Source organism: Ranitomeya variabilis, chromosome 6 (genome assembly GCF_051348905.1).
Source record: "Ranitomeya variabilis isolate aRanVar5 chromosome 6, aRanVar5.hap1, whole genome shotgun sequence".
Classification (NCBI taxonomy): domain Eukaryota; kingdom Metazoa; phylum Chordata; class Amphibia; order Anura; family Dendrobatidae; genus Ranitomeya; species Ranitomeya variabilis.
In genome coordinates, this window is record NC_135237.1 from 367606094 (window position 1) to 367623311 (window position 17218).

The window sequence follows — 17218 nt, forward strand, 5'->3', positions numbered from 1 at the left end:
ATTTATAAGGCAAGAAATCCCACTTATTAAACCTGACAGGGCACACCTGTGAAGTGAAAACCATTCCCAGCTTAACGGAAAACAAAACAAATAAAGTATAACAGAGTCCTTTCTCTGCAGGTTTCAACCTGCAGACACTACACACTGTCCTCAGATCCTCCTTGGAGCTATGTTGGGAGTACCTTCTCTCCCAAGACACCCACACACTGACTCTCATGTCCAGGTATTTAACACCCAGGTGATGGTCACATGACCTTGACCTCATACAGGTCCTGTCAGGACTCTGCATGTGCACATCTGGTAGACCTCCGCCAACCCGCTCTGTGAAGGTCCACTAAAATCCTTAGTAAATATGCCCTTTATATCCTTTGCGACATGAAGAAGATTAGAAGTAGGATGATGTTTTTACGGATCAGATCTAGGCATGGACCTCTATAGACATAATGTAAGAGCTGCATTATGTATTATTGAAGTTCTTTAGTGTTTAGAAATCTAATAGCCCCCAACTGCACAATCCAAGTTATCGCATTACACAGTGTATCATATTGCATTGCATTATATTGAATAACGTCTGCTGGTCGTCTTCTATCATCTAGTATCTAAATCTCAGCCGCAAGACATTCTACCATTCAGGGCTCATCCTGCTTTTGAGGTCAGTAGGAAAGAGTGGTTTGGAGCACAAGTATAGCTTCTTCTCACAAGAAAGGGACCAGATCTGAACTACATGTATTGGTTGAGGTGTCAGATCTGCTTTCCTCCAGCTAAGTAATGCAATCACAGATCTGACATCACAGCCTCTCTGCTATGCAGGTTAATAGAGGTTCCAACATTTCACCCTCTGAAGGAGATGATGTCACATTTACTCCCACAACAATAGAGTCCCTGTTTTCATTTCTTTCCCAGATTTGTTTTTCTTGGAGTCCTATTCTTCTCCTTTAAGCAGGTTTCTAAAGGAAATGCAATATGCCAGATTAACCTGCTGGAGAGATTAAACATGCCGGAACGTTTCAGTTAAAAACCTGCTTTTCCCCACAGAGAGCGCGTCTCGATTTTATAGCTTCCCCTGCTTTTTTTTATTTCTTCAAAGCCCCATCTTTCATCAAGTAATATCCTCTTTATTCCTAGTTTTAATGGATAACTTCATCGTTACTTTTCATCACCGAGAACAGAGGAGATCGCCTCTGGCACACTCGCCATTTGAGCCGGTTTTCTTTCTTTCATTTTTGAGGGTCACAAGCAGATTTAAAGCATTTAACGCTTGGCTGTATGTTGTCTGTTCTTTTTTTTCTTTTTCTCTCTGAACCCTGATGATGTGAAGTGTTATAAATGATATAGCGCCACGTTCTATAAATATTCTCTCAGCAGGGTATTCCTTAGTGTGTTTTGTATGATCTCAGACATTCACACATAGAAATGTTGTCACAGGAAAGCACCCAAGTGAAGGGGCTAAAATGACTAAAGGGTACCGTAATTTCTACCATCCAAATCTAAAACCTCTTCATGACCAAGAGAAGATTTATTACTCTCGGTGATTTTACTTCAGTAAAATATAAAAATATCTTCTCTCCAGAGTTCATGTTCAGGAGTCTGGATATACTGGGTGACTGGTCCTGAAATGTTGCCCATATTGGTGACTCGCGTGAATGCAGCTGGAATTATCATTGTAATAATTCAGCAGACCACACAAAGGACTGAAACTGGTCATTCACCTTAGATGGCTGACTACTGAGCTCTAGTTTGCTGTCAACCAGTCTTCTTGACCCAACTCTCCATACACGTGTGTGCGTTCTCACTGGGAGAAGGGTCGTTGGTGCCCCCCATGCACGTTAGGTGGCTGGCTGGTCTGAGATCGTCAAGTTAATTTGACATTCTTCTAATGTATATAGCCTCTTTTTTAGTGAATGCATTTTTTTTTATTTTAGGGGCTTAAATGCCCTCCTTTTATCGTTAATGACCTTTTAAACTTAATGGGGGGCTTACCAGTTTTTGTACATTTTTCATCGGCTGCACTTTTAAAAAAACAACTTGATGCTCACCCTGTCCAGCACATAGTATCCGTTGATGTCCATTATTGTCTGCATAGCTGACAAATGGTCCGTAGCGCAGCAGCCAATGACTGAGGTCTGCGTCTTTGCTGTTTGCTACCAAGAGCCGTTAAACTCCATCATTGGCTGCAGCGCTGCAAACGACAATAATTACTGGGAGCAGCGGCAAAGACTCTGCACTGCAACCGGGAAGGGTGAGTAAAGCAGCCAGGGCAGAGGAGTTTTTTTTAAAACCCGGAAAACCCTTGTAACTCGTCTTCTGGGACTTAAACACAAATCCCTATTTATAGGATAAGCTATCATGTTTGATGGGCTGGGATCAGATACTCCGTACCCTGCTGTCTAGTAGAACAAATGGACCTGACAGCAGCTTGATTGTACATGCAGCCATGCCTAAGGCCGGGTTCAAATAAGCATATGTAAAAATTTCAGTTTTTCATCCAGAAAAGAACGGTGACTTTTTATCAGTACTGCTGTCCATGTGTCACCCGTATGGTTTTTTTTTTGTTTGTTTGTTTGTTTTAGCGATATGCCATCTGTTTTCATACATAAATCATTAGAACAATCTACAAAGAGAGATTTTTGTGGCGACAATTGCAATGGATCCGTAAAAATGGTTGTCATAAGAATGGTGTTTTTTTTTTTTTTTAAATGTAACAGTTGCATGCAATGGATGAGCCGCCTGATCTGAAAAATGAATTAGGCTAGTGCATGTTGAGATTCTTTTACACCTCCATGTATTTTCACGTCCCATTGGGCATTTACCTGAATGAGCCCCAATGCCCATTTCAGTTGATTAGCAGGGGTCCAGTATTCCATTTTAATTCTGAAGATGTTTAATACTGTTTTCATGCCTTTACTCACAGCCAGAATGACAATGGTTTTCCATAGTTTTAAAACCATTTCCCGTAAAATCTGTTTGTCACTGGTCGATTGCTATCAGTTTCTACTGTATCTGAATTTATTGGCATCTTACATTTATCATATAAAGTGACATGCTGAGCATATGAAATATAGTAAAATGTGCAGAATGTCACCATGGAATTATTATAGGGTCTCCTCTTTCAGCGTTCTTATCCACTCTACGTCCACTGGGAATTTTTCACTGTAGAAATGTAAGTGTAATGCATTATTGATGATGACGTCTTTTCTCTGCAGCCCTTACAGTCATTGTCTCTAGCAGACTCTAAGCTGAAGACAGATGTGACAATCATTATAAATGCCCTTGGTAGCAATACATCATTGACCAAAGTAGATATCAGTGGCAATGGCATGGGAGACATGGGGGCCAAGATGTTGGCCAAAGCATTGCAAATAAACACCAAGCTACGGTGAGTGAGATGGGGAGACGATATATGTGAGTAAGCGGTGATTGCTAATCCATACACTACGGTCCCAATATTGATGAATGTGTTTTTGGTTGTGGTAGGACGGTGATCTGGGACAAGAATAACATCACAGCCCAAGGATTCCAGGATATATCTGTAGCCCTGGAAAAGTAAGTACAATAGTGTTACGTCCACACGTTTACTACATTCACTGGCAGCATTTATTCACTAGTCATGGTATCTTGCAGATCAGCCTGCAGTCCAGATTTGATGATCATTGATGATTCCCGATCTAGCACAATGAATCTCACAAGCTTGTTTCTATAGTGGCACTTAACCAAAAGCTAGTTGGCAGAAGTCTTGTCATGTTGTTCCCACACTAGTCAATATTAAGAATTATTAAACCCTTCACGACATGCGCCGTACGTACTATTACTTCGCGTGTCGTGTCTCTCCCTTTGATGTGGGCTCCTGGTCTGAGCCCACATCAAAGCCGCGACATGTCAGCTGTTTTGTACAGCTGACATGTGCGTGCAATAGCAGCGAGTGGAGTCGCGATCCACCTGCCGCTATTAACTAGTTAAATGCTGCTGTCTAACGCTGACAGCAAGATTTAACTACCGCTTCCGGCCATCGGGCCGGAAATGCGTGCATCGCTGACCCCTGTCACGTGATTGGGGGTCAGCGATGTGTGGTCATGACAACCAGATGTCTCCTTGAGACCTCTATCGTTGTTGAAGCCAGATTGCTGTGAGCGCCACCCTGTGGTCGGTGCTCATAGCAATGCAGTAATTCAGCTACATAGGAGCGATCTATGCATCGCTTCTATATAGCAGAGCTGATCGAGTTGTGCCAGCTTCTAGCCTAGGCTATTGAAGCATGGCAAAAGTAAAAAAAAAATGGTTTGAAAAATATAAAAAAATATAAAAGTTTAAATCACCCCCCCTTTTGCCCCATTAAAAAAAAAACAATAAAGAAAATCAAATTTGGTATCGCCGAGTCCAGAATCGCCCGATCTTTCAATAAAAAAAAAAAAAGGATTAACCTGATCGCTAAAAATTCAAAACACCAGAATTAAGTTTTTTGGTCTCTGCGACATTGCATTAAAATGCAATTACGGGCGATCAAAAGAACGTTATCTGCACCAAAATAATATCATTAAAAACGTCAGCTCTGTGTGCAAAAAATAAGCCCTCACCTGACCCCAGATCACAAAAATTGGAAACGCTGCGGGTCTTGGAAAAGTGCGCAATTTGTTTTTTTTTTAAATTTAGCGAAGTTTGGAATTTTTTGTCACCACTTAGGTGAAAAAGAACCTAGACATGTTTGGTGTCTATGAACTCGTACTGACCTGGAGAATTATAGTGACAGGTCAGTTCTAGCATTTAGTGAACCTAGCAAAAAAGCCAAACAAAAAACAAGTGTGGGATTGCACTTTTTTTTGCAATTTCACCACACTTGGAATTTTTTCCCTGTTTTCTAGTACAAGACATGGTAAAACCAATGATGTTGTTCAAAAGTAGAACTCGTCCCGCAAAAAACAAGCCCTCACATGGCCAAATTGACAGAAAAATAAAAAAGTTATGGCTCTGGGAAGGAGGGAGCGAAAACCGAAGACGCAAAAACGAAAGAGGGCTCCGTCATGAAGGGGTTAAGAATTATTGGATGTTCCTAAGGCCACGTTCACACACTCAGTATTTGGTCTGTAGTTTACATCCATATTTATAAGACAAGACCAGGAGTGGGTGATAAATACAGAAGTGGTGACGTGTTTCTATTATACGTTTCCTCTGATTGTTCCACTCCTGGTTTTGGCTTATAAATACTGACACAAAATACTGAACATGGCCTAAAGCTGTTAGAAAAATTTATGGTAAGAAATAAATTGTCTTTATAAATAAATTCGTAAGTATCTCTAATTAGCTAATGATATTTGTTTTATCTAGAGAGGTCATCCCTAGAGAATTAAAATGGCCGCAGCCTTGTTGCACTGACCGAAATGTATCATAGACTGTTACTAGGACAAGTGCTTCTGAGCATGTGCAGTAGGATGTTCCACTGCATATACCAGCTATGAATCTGTCTCCCGATCTGCACATGCTCACAGGCTCCTGTCCGAACATTCTAGTACAGATGTCTGTCAGTGTAATAGGGCCACGGGCATTTTAATTATGTAGTGATAATTCAATTCAAAGTGTTTAGGAATTTATTCATAATAACATTTTATTTCTGTATTTTCTCCTATTCCCAGAGAACTCCTTTAATCATGATTTGACCCTTACTGACTTCTATTTAATGAAAAGCATTGCCAAATAATCCTGTCCTGTGTCAGTCTTTCTGACTAGAATGAACACTCTTTGCCAAGCTGCTTAGGGTTTAGCTAAAGTGAACGTGTCGTACTGACATTGAAATAGTAAACGTGGGGTAGCTGCACAAAACAAGCCTCTCACTTATTAACAAACTTCTCTGATTGATGTGATCGGCATCATTCTTTTTCGCAGGCTCATTTAGATGCAATTAATCCTATTGTTTTCAAGGTTATTGGGATCCCTTTGCAGAATCTCCAATTCCAACATTTCATGTAAATTGCAATTAATCCTGAGGCCTGATCATAAAATAAAAGCGACCTGACAGCTGATATATTGCTGCACAAACCATAAGCAGGTTGTATTAGACACTAGTGCTGTAATTTCAACCAGGTATGCTTTACTCAGATGTGCCGCTGCGATTCAGAGGAAAACATGCTGGGCACAATGCTGCTCAAGTCTCTACTAGAGGCCAGTCCTCAGTGGCTGCTCCCACCCTGGTCTCTCTTGAGTTTTAGGTCTTTCCCTATGTGTATATAGAGAGTCCTGTCTGCAATAATGAGTTGAAAAGCTGGGAGTGACCTACCATTTGGATTAAGGTACCTTCACACTAAGCGACTTTGCAGCGAGAACGACGACGATCCGTGACGTTGCAGCGTCCTGGATAGCGATCTCGTTGTGTTTGACACGCAGCAGCGATCTGGATCCCGCTGTGATATCGCTGGTCGGAGCTAGAAGTCCAGAACTTTATTTCGTCGCTGATCACCCGCTGTCCATCGCTGGATCGGCGTGTGTGACGCCGATCCAGTGATGTGTTCACTTGTAACCAGGGTAAATATCGGGTTACTAAGCGCAGGGCCACGCTTAGTAACCCGATATTTACCCTGGTTACCATTGTAAAAGTTTAAAAAAAAAAACACTACATACTCACATTCTGATGTCTGTCACGTCCCCCGGCGTCCACAGGGTTACGCGCTGCTGCTCAGAGCTTCCTTCACTGAATGTGTCAGGGCCGGCAAAGCACAGCGGTGACGTCACCGCTGTGCTCTGCTTTACTGCCGGCGCTGACACATTCAGTGCAGGAAGCTCTGAGCAGCAGCGCGTAACCCTGTGGACGCCGGGGGACGTGACAGACATCAGAATGTGAGTATGTAGTGTTTTTTTTTTTTTTTACTTTTACAATGGTAACCAGGGTAAATATCGGGTTACTAAGCGCGGCCCTGCACTTAGTAACCTGATGTTTACCCTGGTTACCCGGGTGCTGCAGGGGGACTTCGGCATCGTTGAAGACAGTTTCAACGATGCCGAAGTCGTTCCCCTGATCGTTGGTCGCTGGAGAGAGCTGTCTGTGTGACAGCTCCCCAGCGACCACACAACGACTTACCAACGATGACGGCCAGGTCGTATCGCTGGTAGTGATCGTTGGTAAGTCGTTTAGTGTAACGGTACCTTTAGTCATCTGAGTGCGATGGTCTGTGGTCAGGATTTAAATGTTTTCTCAAAATAAGGCCTCATTCAGACATCCGTGTTTCAAGTACGTGCTGTATCCATTTTTTTCATGTATACATGAACGGATGGGTAGAGTGAGAGACAGAGATGAGGGAGGAGATGTATGGTGGTGCAGAACTGTGGAGAGCTTTGTGAGCTAGAGCAATAAGTTTATATTGTACTCTATAGTGTATAGGTGACAAGTGCAATGACTGGCACAGGGTAGAGACATCGGTGTTGCTGTTGGACACAAATAGAATCCTTGCTGCTGCATTCAGGACGGATTGGAGAGAAAAAAGTTTGGTAAGAGGGATCAGAAGAAAGCAGAAAGTTGCAGTATTCCAGACGAGAATGAGAAAGGGCAACAGTAAGAGTTTTTGCAGTGTCAAAGGTGAGAAAAGGTCTGATTATGGAGAAGTTTTTGAGATGCTGGTGACATGAGCGAGTGAGTGATCGGATATAAGGAATAAAGTAAAATTCAATATGGACAATATATCGGGAGAAGAGGAGGGGGCCTAGGACTGAGCCTTGAGAAACCCTGACAGTAAGGGGAAGAGCAGGCTTACTTGTCTGTACGTTAAAGTCTATCTGTCTCCACCACTGACAAGTCTGTTTTTATAAATTCTTCCTTTTTTAAATAAAGTAAATTTTCTCGTAACTAGTGCATTGTCATCCCTCCATTATTCTCTTAACAATTTATGAATAAATTGCAACTGGGTGTTACTGTTTTCTTTTTCAAAGAGGTGTGTCCCTATATAGTCTGACATTTTTATGATCAGTGTTTACTGCGTAGGAACACACAACTTAGTCTTACATTGTCCAATCTGTCAATGTAGAGATGCACCTCCAAAAAGTAACGCCCATTTATGGATTGAGTTATACATTTCTAGGAAGAATAACAGAGAAAAAGTACAAGACAGAGTTCTTTCATGGGAAATACAATTATTTAATAAAATAGACATATGAGAGCTGCCGTGTCCTCTTAAGGTTACATTTAAAAGAAATCATAACTTTGTTTCTTGGAAAAGTTTTGTATAATGTCTGAAAAATCTTGATACATGATGATGGGGAGAGCTGACTTTCCTACCCCATCAAATCCAAATGCATAAAAGATATGACTGATCTACAGTAATGGCCCAACATTTGGACACACATATTCATTCAATGTTTTTTTTTTGCATGTTTGTTTTTTTTTTTAATTGGAATGTGCAAATTTTAGATTTAGACTGAAGGCAGCAAAATCAGGAAGAAACATATGGAAACAATGAGTAAAGAAATACATGTTAGAATTTATATTCTTCAAAGTAACTAACTTCCTTTTACTCTGATGACCGCTTTACACACCCTTGGCATCCTCTGAAGCAGCTTCATCAGGTAGTCGCCTGGAATGGCTTTCATTGCCAATGAAAAGGTATGCCACTTCAAGTCTTCAAATGTGGAATCTCCAGGTTTCAAAAAGTGTTTGCAACCATCACATACGCAGTGTTGGTTCCCAGTTCCATACACTGTTCAGCCTTATTCTGCAACTGTTTTAAGAAGCAACAGTGCTGAGCTTTATTCCACAACTTTTCTAAGCAAAACTATAACAAAAAGTACTCGGCTAAGTAGAGAAGCAACAGCCCATAGTTCCTTTAAGACAAAAAAGATCATTCAATCCAGAAAATTGCTATAACCTTTAAGGTATCCTCAAGTGCAGTTATGATCACTATCAAAAGCTATAATAAAGCTGCCTTTCATGAGGATTGCTTTGGTAAGGAAGACCAAGAATTGCTTGTGCTGCAAAGGATAATTTCATTACATTTACCAGGCTCATTAGCCAAAAATTGACAGCACCTCAAATAACAACCATCTTAAATAATGCACATACATCAAGTAACATACGCAAGTAAAAGTAACTGTCCCAGGGAGATTGCATAAATTGAACCAAGAAGGCCAGTTTTTGCAAAGAAGCCACTGCTGAGGACTACAAATAGGAGGAGGAGACTTGTTTGAGCCAAGCAATACAAGGACTGGGCATTTAATCAGTGAAAATGTGTACTTTGGACAGATGAGTCAAAATCTTTATTATCAAATGTAATGTCTTTTTGAGACATGCAGAGAGTTTCTACATGTATCGTGCTCACAGTGAAGGATGAAGGAGCAAGTGAGGTGGTGTGGGGGATCCTTTTCTGGTGACACTGTTGGTGATTTATTTCAAATTAGGGCACACTTACCCAACATGGCTAGCACAACATTCTGCAACGACACGCTATCCCATCTAATTTGCACTTAGACCATCATTTCTGTTACTGAACAATGACCCCCAAACACACCTCCAGGCTATGTGACCATGATGCAGAGTGATAGAGAGCTGTATCAGATGAGGCTACAATCAATCGACTTCAAGCCTATTTAGATGGTTGCGAAGAGTTGGCCAGCAGAGTGAAGACAAAGCAGCCAACAAGTGTTCAGGACCTCAGGTAACTTCTTCAAATCTGTTGGAAACTTTTCCAGGTGACTGCCTGACAAAACTGCTTGTTGGAATGCCAAGAGGGTGTAAAGCTGTCATCGGAGTAAAAGGGGGGGGACTTTGAGTAATCCAATGCTAAATTCTCATTTTGGTTTGTTTCACACGTGTTTCTATAAATCCTTGATTCCCCATGTGTGTTCCTGTGTGGTTTTGCTGTCTTCAGTCTAAATCTAAATGTGCACATTTCAATAAGAACAAGTAAAACCATTACATGAACAGGTTTGTCCAAACTTTTGACCGTTACTGTATGTTATTTATCATCTTTGTATAATCCTATCATAAATGTTAAATTAGATGTTCCACAGCGTACACTTATTTGAAGGTGTGCGGGAGTCCCAGTGTCTCTCAAATGTACTTGACGGTGACCTATCTGCTATTTCGATCTCTTTTAATTGCCTGAGATATTAGTCGCTCAGAAGCGAGCTGGATTGTCTACCTCAGATGTGATTTATGGAGAGAGGGATAGTGGCCCTGAATATGTAATGCCTAATCCTGTCACATATTTCTCTGCAAATTGAATACCAGTGGGCTTAAAATGCAGGATGAGCTTTAATGTAAATAAACTTGTATAATCAATGAATAATCAGCATTTAAAGGCGAAGTTGGGTTCATTTTTTGTATATTGCATGACTAAGTACTGACTGTGCTGATCCTGCATAGTGGATACGGAATGTGCCGATTCTGCACGTTGGGTACTGAATGTGAAGTGGTTATTGTATATTTTGCATGGGCACTAAATCTATTGGATCTGGGAGACAATTTTCCTTAGAAATCTCACCAAAGTTACTGTGAAGATCTGAGATTGTGGGTGGTAATAATCACCTAGGCAGGTTAACAAGCAACTATTTTTTATTCCTTACATCCACGGTCTTAAAGCAATTCTGGGTAAATGGTCAAAGTGCAATGTCTGCAGGCCGCAAGATCCCATACTGGGGCCGATAGTTCCACTGCCCCCTTACCAGGTGATACCCAATGTCTTCCAATTTTTGGCTGACCCACATCTTTTGTATCTCCCACCTCTACATTCTATAGTCACAATCCATAGCACGTCTCCCGCTCCAGCTGGCAAGCACAATCCTTAAGATAGTTCCTATAAATATAATGTCCATTGCACGTGTGCACAGTCCCAACCAGGTTCTTCGATTGTCCTTGTGGGTTCAGTTATGGGCAGAGGAGCAGACCTGTATTCCACCAGATGTAGCCATGGTTCCTTGGGCTGTTCCTGAAGAGGGTTTCCAACTCCCATTCAGGATTTTTTTCCACAGGTTTGGAGGAAGGTGGGAGGAGGTGATCCTTCATTGTTCGATAGTTCAAATAATCTGCATATTTATCTTAAGTTGTGTAGGTTAGTAAACTGCAGTGGGTTGATGCAATATGTAATCGGCATGCATTCACAAATTAACATACAGCAAGAGTCAACATACAGCTCATATGAAACAATGGCTCAATTGAGGCTACTGAGACACTATGAAGAGTAAAGGTACCTTCACACGAAACGACTTTACAACGAGAACGACAACGATCCGTGACGTTGCAGCGTCCTGGATAGCGATCTCGTTGTGTTTGACACGCAGCAGCGATCTGGATCCTGCTGTGATATCGCTGGTCGGAGCTAGAAGTCCAGAACTTTATTTGGTCGTCAGATCAGCGTGTATCGTCGTGTTTGACAGCAAAAGCAACGATGCCAGCAATGTTAAACATGGAGCTAACGACCTTTGAGAACGATAAGTGCGTCACCGCTACGTCACAGGATCGCTCCTGCGTCGTTCTGGAGCTGCTGTGTTTGACATCTCTACAGCGATGTAAACAACGACGCTGCAGCGATCAGATCGTTGTCGTTCTCGTTGTAGAGTCGTTTCGTGTGAAGGTACCTTAATGGAATGATTGCTTTTACCTTTATCTTACGTATATATAAGAGCCAGCCTGCACGTCGTCTTCTACTTACTGTCACTGAATGGAAACATTGATTCGATAGGCTGAACACTTTTCAGGGGAAATTGGTGCACTTAAATGGACGTGCAAGCAAATTTCTAATAAAACACAGCAAGTAATTTTCCAATAAAACACAACAATAAGTTCAATGTAATCAGTGTTCCATGCTGGAAAAAAGTCTACATGCCTTAGAGCATGGGTGGGGAATTTATTTATTTATTTCTGCTAAGTGCCCTTTGAATATTCATATCATCCTTCAGTAGCCATACAAATTGTGCGCTAACTCCACCCACAAAGTATGTCCGGACGCTGGCTCTGGTGTCAGGACGTAATCTTTTATTGCATGCACTTTATCGTTCAGTACTGAACACTGTGCGTGAGTAATCACAGCGCAAAAAAAAATTAATGGGCCAGTACTGTGAAATACAGCTGCCGGACCAAGCACTGCTGTCTCCAGGAATCTGCCCAGTGGCCTTATAAAAGGTCATCAATGGTTGTAAACAGCACGTGGGCCTGAGGTTCCCCATCTCTGCCTTAGAGCCATGGATTCTGCTCTGTCTATTGTTCCAGTAGTCTTTAACACAAGGCCAGCTCCTCACAGTTACCCAGTGGCCTGATGACAAGGGAAATGAAGTCATGAACAGGTTTACCTACTATGTGCGACACCAGAGATTGGGACCTTTTTTTTTTCTGCCAAAGGCCATTTGGCTATTTATAACATCAATCGAGGGGCCTAACAAAATTATCAACTTGAAATTTATCTTGTTATTTTTTTATATTTGGTCAAATATTACATGTTACTCGCAACTACTTTTCTAGGTTTGAATTGGTCTGGAGTGCTGTCGACTTTTTGCAATGATCGGTTTAGTGAAAAACTTGCAGCAAGTTATTCTGAACACAGATATCTACTCACAGTGGGAAATTAATCACATTACATGTATAGAACTCAAGCAATGCAAGATCTGCCGTATATACATCACATGGGAGACACTGATATTGCAGTAAACATTACATAGATGGCACTGGGCTGGTGTACAAACATCACATAGGAGATACTGAAACTGCAATATGCATCACATAGGAGACACTGCGGCTGCTACTTATACATTGCATACATTGCATAGGAGAACATGAAACTGCAGTATACATACCAGTAGCTATTTTTTTCCCAGAAAAAGCTCAGATCCCTTGCTATGTGCCCTTGGAATATTGTCAAAGAAAGGACATAATTTGTATTTGTCCATGTATCTTCATCTAGACATGTTATCAGTGTCGGACTGAGGAGCCAAGGGCCCACCAGTAACCAACTTCAGGGCCCCACTTTTGAACTACAGGCAAATGTGACATTATCCTCAATCAAAAATGTATAGAACCGTGAATTGGGTAGATTGTTAAATTACTAAGATGTTGCCTTTGTTTGTACATGGTGATTGTTTTTATCGGACAACCCCTTTCAATCAGAGAAGTCTGCAGGTCTCTCTGTGTGACTGCAGACTTTTGAATCCCCGCAGTACATACTCCCGGCCAGTCGGCACTGCTTCGCTCGCTGTACACGTGTATGGAATGAGGCCGTGGCCTCTAGTCATCCACGCCCACTAGACGGTTGGTTCTCTAGACTGGGTGCTCAGCACAAGTGTATGGATCGAGGCTGTGCCCACTGGCCGGGGAGAGTGACTACATGTTTATTTGTTTTGACCAGACAACCTGTTTACCTATATAGTGCCAAGTACTGCTCATATAAGAGAGTGGTGGCCTACTCTTGCACAGGGGCCCACCGAAGGATTCTCCTGTTCTCCTGTGGGCCAGTCCAAGCCTACGTATTATGAATGGAACAATTTGAGAGATGTTTTGAAACCAGCTGTAGAATAAATGTCATATAAATCTGTCACCAGGTTTTACCATGTAAACTACATACATAGATCACTTAGACCTGATGAATTGGGCATTCTCACTTTGAAAATTTGTTTCTCTGCCTTAGAATCGGCATTATATGAATCCAGCTTTTCCATGACTTTAAAAATATTCATCTTTAATTAAAGATTAGGCTATACGCACACATTTTTTGGAGTGGTCAAAAACAGCAGATCTGCTGCTTCAGGAAATGCTTTTTCTTTGGTGAGTTTTAGATTTTGTAAAGCATTTTTGAAGAGTGTGATTTGTTTTTTCATTGGACAGTGAATAGCATGTAGTGTTTTTCATTAAGAGATGCTTAAAAAAGTGACCTGCACTTTCCTTCCCTCCACCAGGCATTTTTTTGAAACCTGGGGAAAAAAATGTGAAAAGATCTGAACAAGTAATTTTACAGTAGAAATAGTGTAAATGAAGTCTTACATGCGTTTTTTTTTTTTTGTGACCCCCTATGTTGACCCCCCAACATAGAATTTTATATTCGATTCGAAAAATGCACAGGTTAAAAAAGAAAAACATACGGTACATGCCTTTATAGTGCGTTTCTTCTGCGGAAATGCCCTAAGAATGCAAGTTTTCTGCATATGACTAGATCGATTAAAGTTTTCGTCAAAGCCAAATATCAGGAAGTATCGAAAAAACAAAGCAATTTACTTAAAACATGACAATCCAAAAAGACAAAAACTGCCTATAACAATGCCATGGAAGAAAACCCAAAAGTAACATGGCTTATCTATGGTAAAACATCACAGGCGGCATTAATCAGAGCCTCGATGCAGGATTGCGGTGATGTATATTTTTCTCTGGAACGCTCCGGTGTTTCAGTACATATACTTTAAAGATGCAACCAAGGATCAAAGCTGGAGAGGAGACTAGTATGGTGCCACCCATGGCCACCTTCTCCCAATGCCTCTGGCAGTGGAGACTAGTCTCCTCTCCTAATATGGTCCCCGGCTGTATCTTTGAAGTATATTTTCTCTGAAACTCTGGAGCATAGCTACCTGCAATCGTGTAGCCAGGCTGATTTATGCTGCCCTTGGTAAAGGCAGCATGAATCGGGACAGGTTCCCTTTAAAGCTGAATTATTCAATATTTTGCATTGTAACAGTATAAACTTTTGTGTTTTAGGAATTATACTTTGCGGTTTATGCCTATACCTATAAATGATGCTTCCCAAGCACTGAAGACCAACCCAGAAAAAACAGAGGAAGCCTTACAAAAGGTAAGATGACGACTGTCTGATATAGTCACAGCTTCCTCTCCATTCATGGTCTGTGGGCTGAAGGAGACATCCCTGGAATGGAGAACAGTATAAATACAGGTTACTTACCAGATCCGAGATCCCTTCTGGGAGCGAATTGTAGGTCTATTCTTACAGTAAAAGTAAAGTCAGCTAAAACAAAGTTTTGTTAAATTCCCAAGATGACTATTCTGTGGGATTTTGGTGCTGTGTATTTTCTCTGTGCAAAAAATGCAGCCGCTTACATTTCCCAACGAAGTGAACGGGAGTTAAAGAAATGTCACGCCAACTGTGCTTTTTTTTACTCTGCGTAAATTGACCTGCGGTGCATCTTTGAAATCCTTAGGGTATGTGCACACGTTGCGGATTTTGCTGCAGATCCGCAGCGTTTCTGCAGCTGCGGGTCCGCAGCAGTTTCCTATGAGTTTACAGTTCAATGTAAACCTATGGGAAACCGAAAACGCTGTGCACATGCTGCGGAAAAAAAACGTGCGGGAACCCAGCAGTTTACAATCCGCAGCATGTCACTTCTTTGTGCGGAATCGCGGCGATTCTGCACACATAGGAATGCATTGATCCGCTTACTTCCCGCATGGGGCTATGCCCACCATGCGGGAAGTAAGCGGATCATGTGCGGATGGTACCCGGGGTGGAGGAGAGGATACTCTCCTCCAGGTCCTGGGAACCATATTTGTGGGAAAAAAAAATGAAAATAAAAAATAATGATATACTCGCCTCTCAGCGCTGCACGCGGCCGTCCTGTCGCAGGGTTGCTTTGCGAGCAGGACCTGCGATGACGTCGCGGTCACATGACCGTGACGTCACAAAGGTCCTTCTCGCATAGCATCTTTGGAACCGGACCGCCGCGTGCAGCGCCGAGGAGATCGGGACGTCAGAGGGTGAGTATAACCTTTTTTTATTATTTTTAGCATTACTATTGATGCTGCATATGCAGCATCAATAGTAAAACAAGTGCAGGAGTAAACCCGCAGCGGAAACAGTAAGACAAACCGAGATAAATCTGCAGGGATAACCGCAGCGGTTTTGCCCTGCAGATTTATCAAATCCACTGTGGGAGAACCCGCAGAGGACCCTTCCTACGTGTGCACATAGCCTTAACATGTCAACTTACATTGTAGGAAGTATGTGTTATATTTCTTTTTTTTTTTTTCCCACTGACTTGAAGGAGATAAGGAAAAGCAGGAGATAAAAATGCACGTGTGTTTTTAATGGTTTTCTGCAGCAGAAACACACTAAGGCTATGTGCACACGTTGCAGATTTCCTGCAGATCTACAGCGTTTTTTTCCGCGCAGAAACGCTGCAGATCCGCAAGTGATTTACAGTACAATGTAAATCAATGGCAAAAAAAAATGCTGTGATGACTGTGCAGGAAAAATCTGCACGGAAAACGCAGCAGATTAAAAAAAGGATCATGTCAATTCTTTTAGCAGATCTGCTGCGTTTCAGCACCCATTCCATAATAGAAATCTGCAGGGGTAAAAAAAAAGAAGTAATCCGCACAAAAATCTGCAACGTGTGCACATACCAAAAAAAGACGCAGATTCTGACCTGCTTTTTCTGCCAAGAAATGCAGAATCTGCACAGAAATATATAAAAGCAAAGCATCTTTATCTAAAAAGAGTATTCCAAAAGGAGACAAAAAAAGCGACTAAAAAAAAATGTAATAAACACATGAAAAAGTGAACGAAAAAATGCAATGAAAACCCATGTAACGTAATTTAACTAATTGGTTCAGAAATCCTGCAGGAAATCTGCAACATCAAAAACTCGCCAAATACTGATCTTGGAAACTTCTTAGGATTTCCATATTTATCTGAAGTTGGAAATTGAGACTCAGTTCGGGATGCTAATGACATAGGAAATGCCACTTATAACTTGGTATAACTTACTTTGCATCAGAATGTGTTTTCATGGTTCCTGCTTAGCATAGTATAAAAGTAAGTCAGTTAACAGGATTTTTAAATTGTAGCTCCTTTTCATTTAAGGCCACACAGACCGCTACCTGCTCATCTGCATGATGGTCAAGCACACAACTAGGTTATGTCACTGAATTAATATCCTTACAGAGGTCTAAGGGGTAACATTTCTCCTTGTAGAGAGTGACGTACAGGCCCTGGCATGCCAGTAAGGAGGCTTATTCGCCAAATCAGAATCTGCTTGCAGATACGGTGTTTCGGGCTATTGATCCTCATCAGTGCAAAGTGTGAGATCTGATTTGGCAAGGTGATAGGCTCTGGACTGCGGTCTAAGGAGTAACATTTCTCCTTATGATGAGTGACATACTGGCCCTGGCATGCCAATGTAAGGAGGCTTATTCACCGTCCAATGCTTCTCTGGGAAATTAAATATGGAAATTGCCTCTTCAGAGAGGAAGAGGACTAGAAGTCTATAGCGCCACCTGTTGGAAGTCACTATCGACCCTTTAATGAGCCTTGCAATA

General features: G+C 41.6%; 1 protein-coding gene across 2 annotated transcripts in view; it reads left to right on the forward strand.

Moving 5' to 3' along the window:
- Window positions 1-17218, forward strand: part of CARMIL1 (capping protein regulator and myosin 1 linker 1) — a 352298-nt gene that overhangs the window by 241033 nt on the left and 94047 nt on the right. For both annotated transcript variants that reach the window (XM_077270002.1, XM_077270003.1), the window contains exons 21-23: window positions 3204-3376; window positions 3475-3543; window positions 14645-14738. In XM_077270002.1, coding sequence (XP_077126117.1) covers window positions 3204-3376; window positions 3475-3543; window positions 14645-14738 — 336 coding nt within the window. The remainder of the gene's footprint in view (window positions 1-3203; window positions 3377-3474; window positions 3544-14644; window positions 14739-17218) is intronic.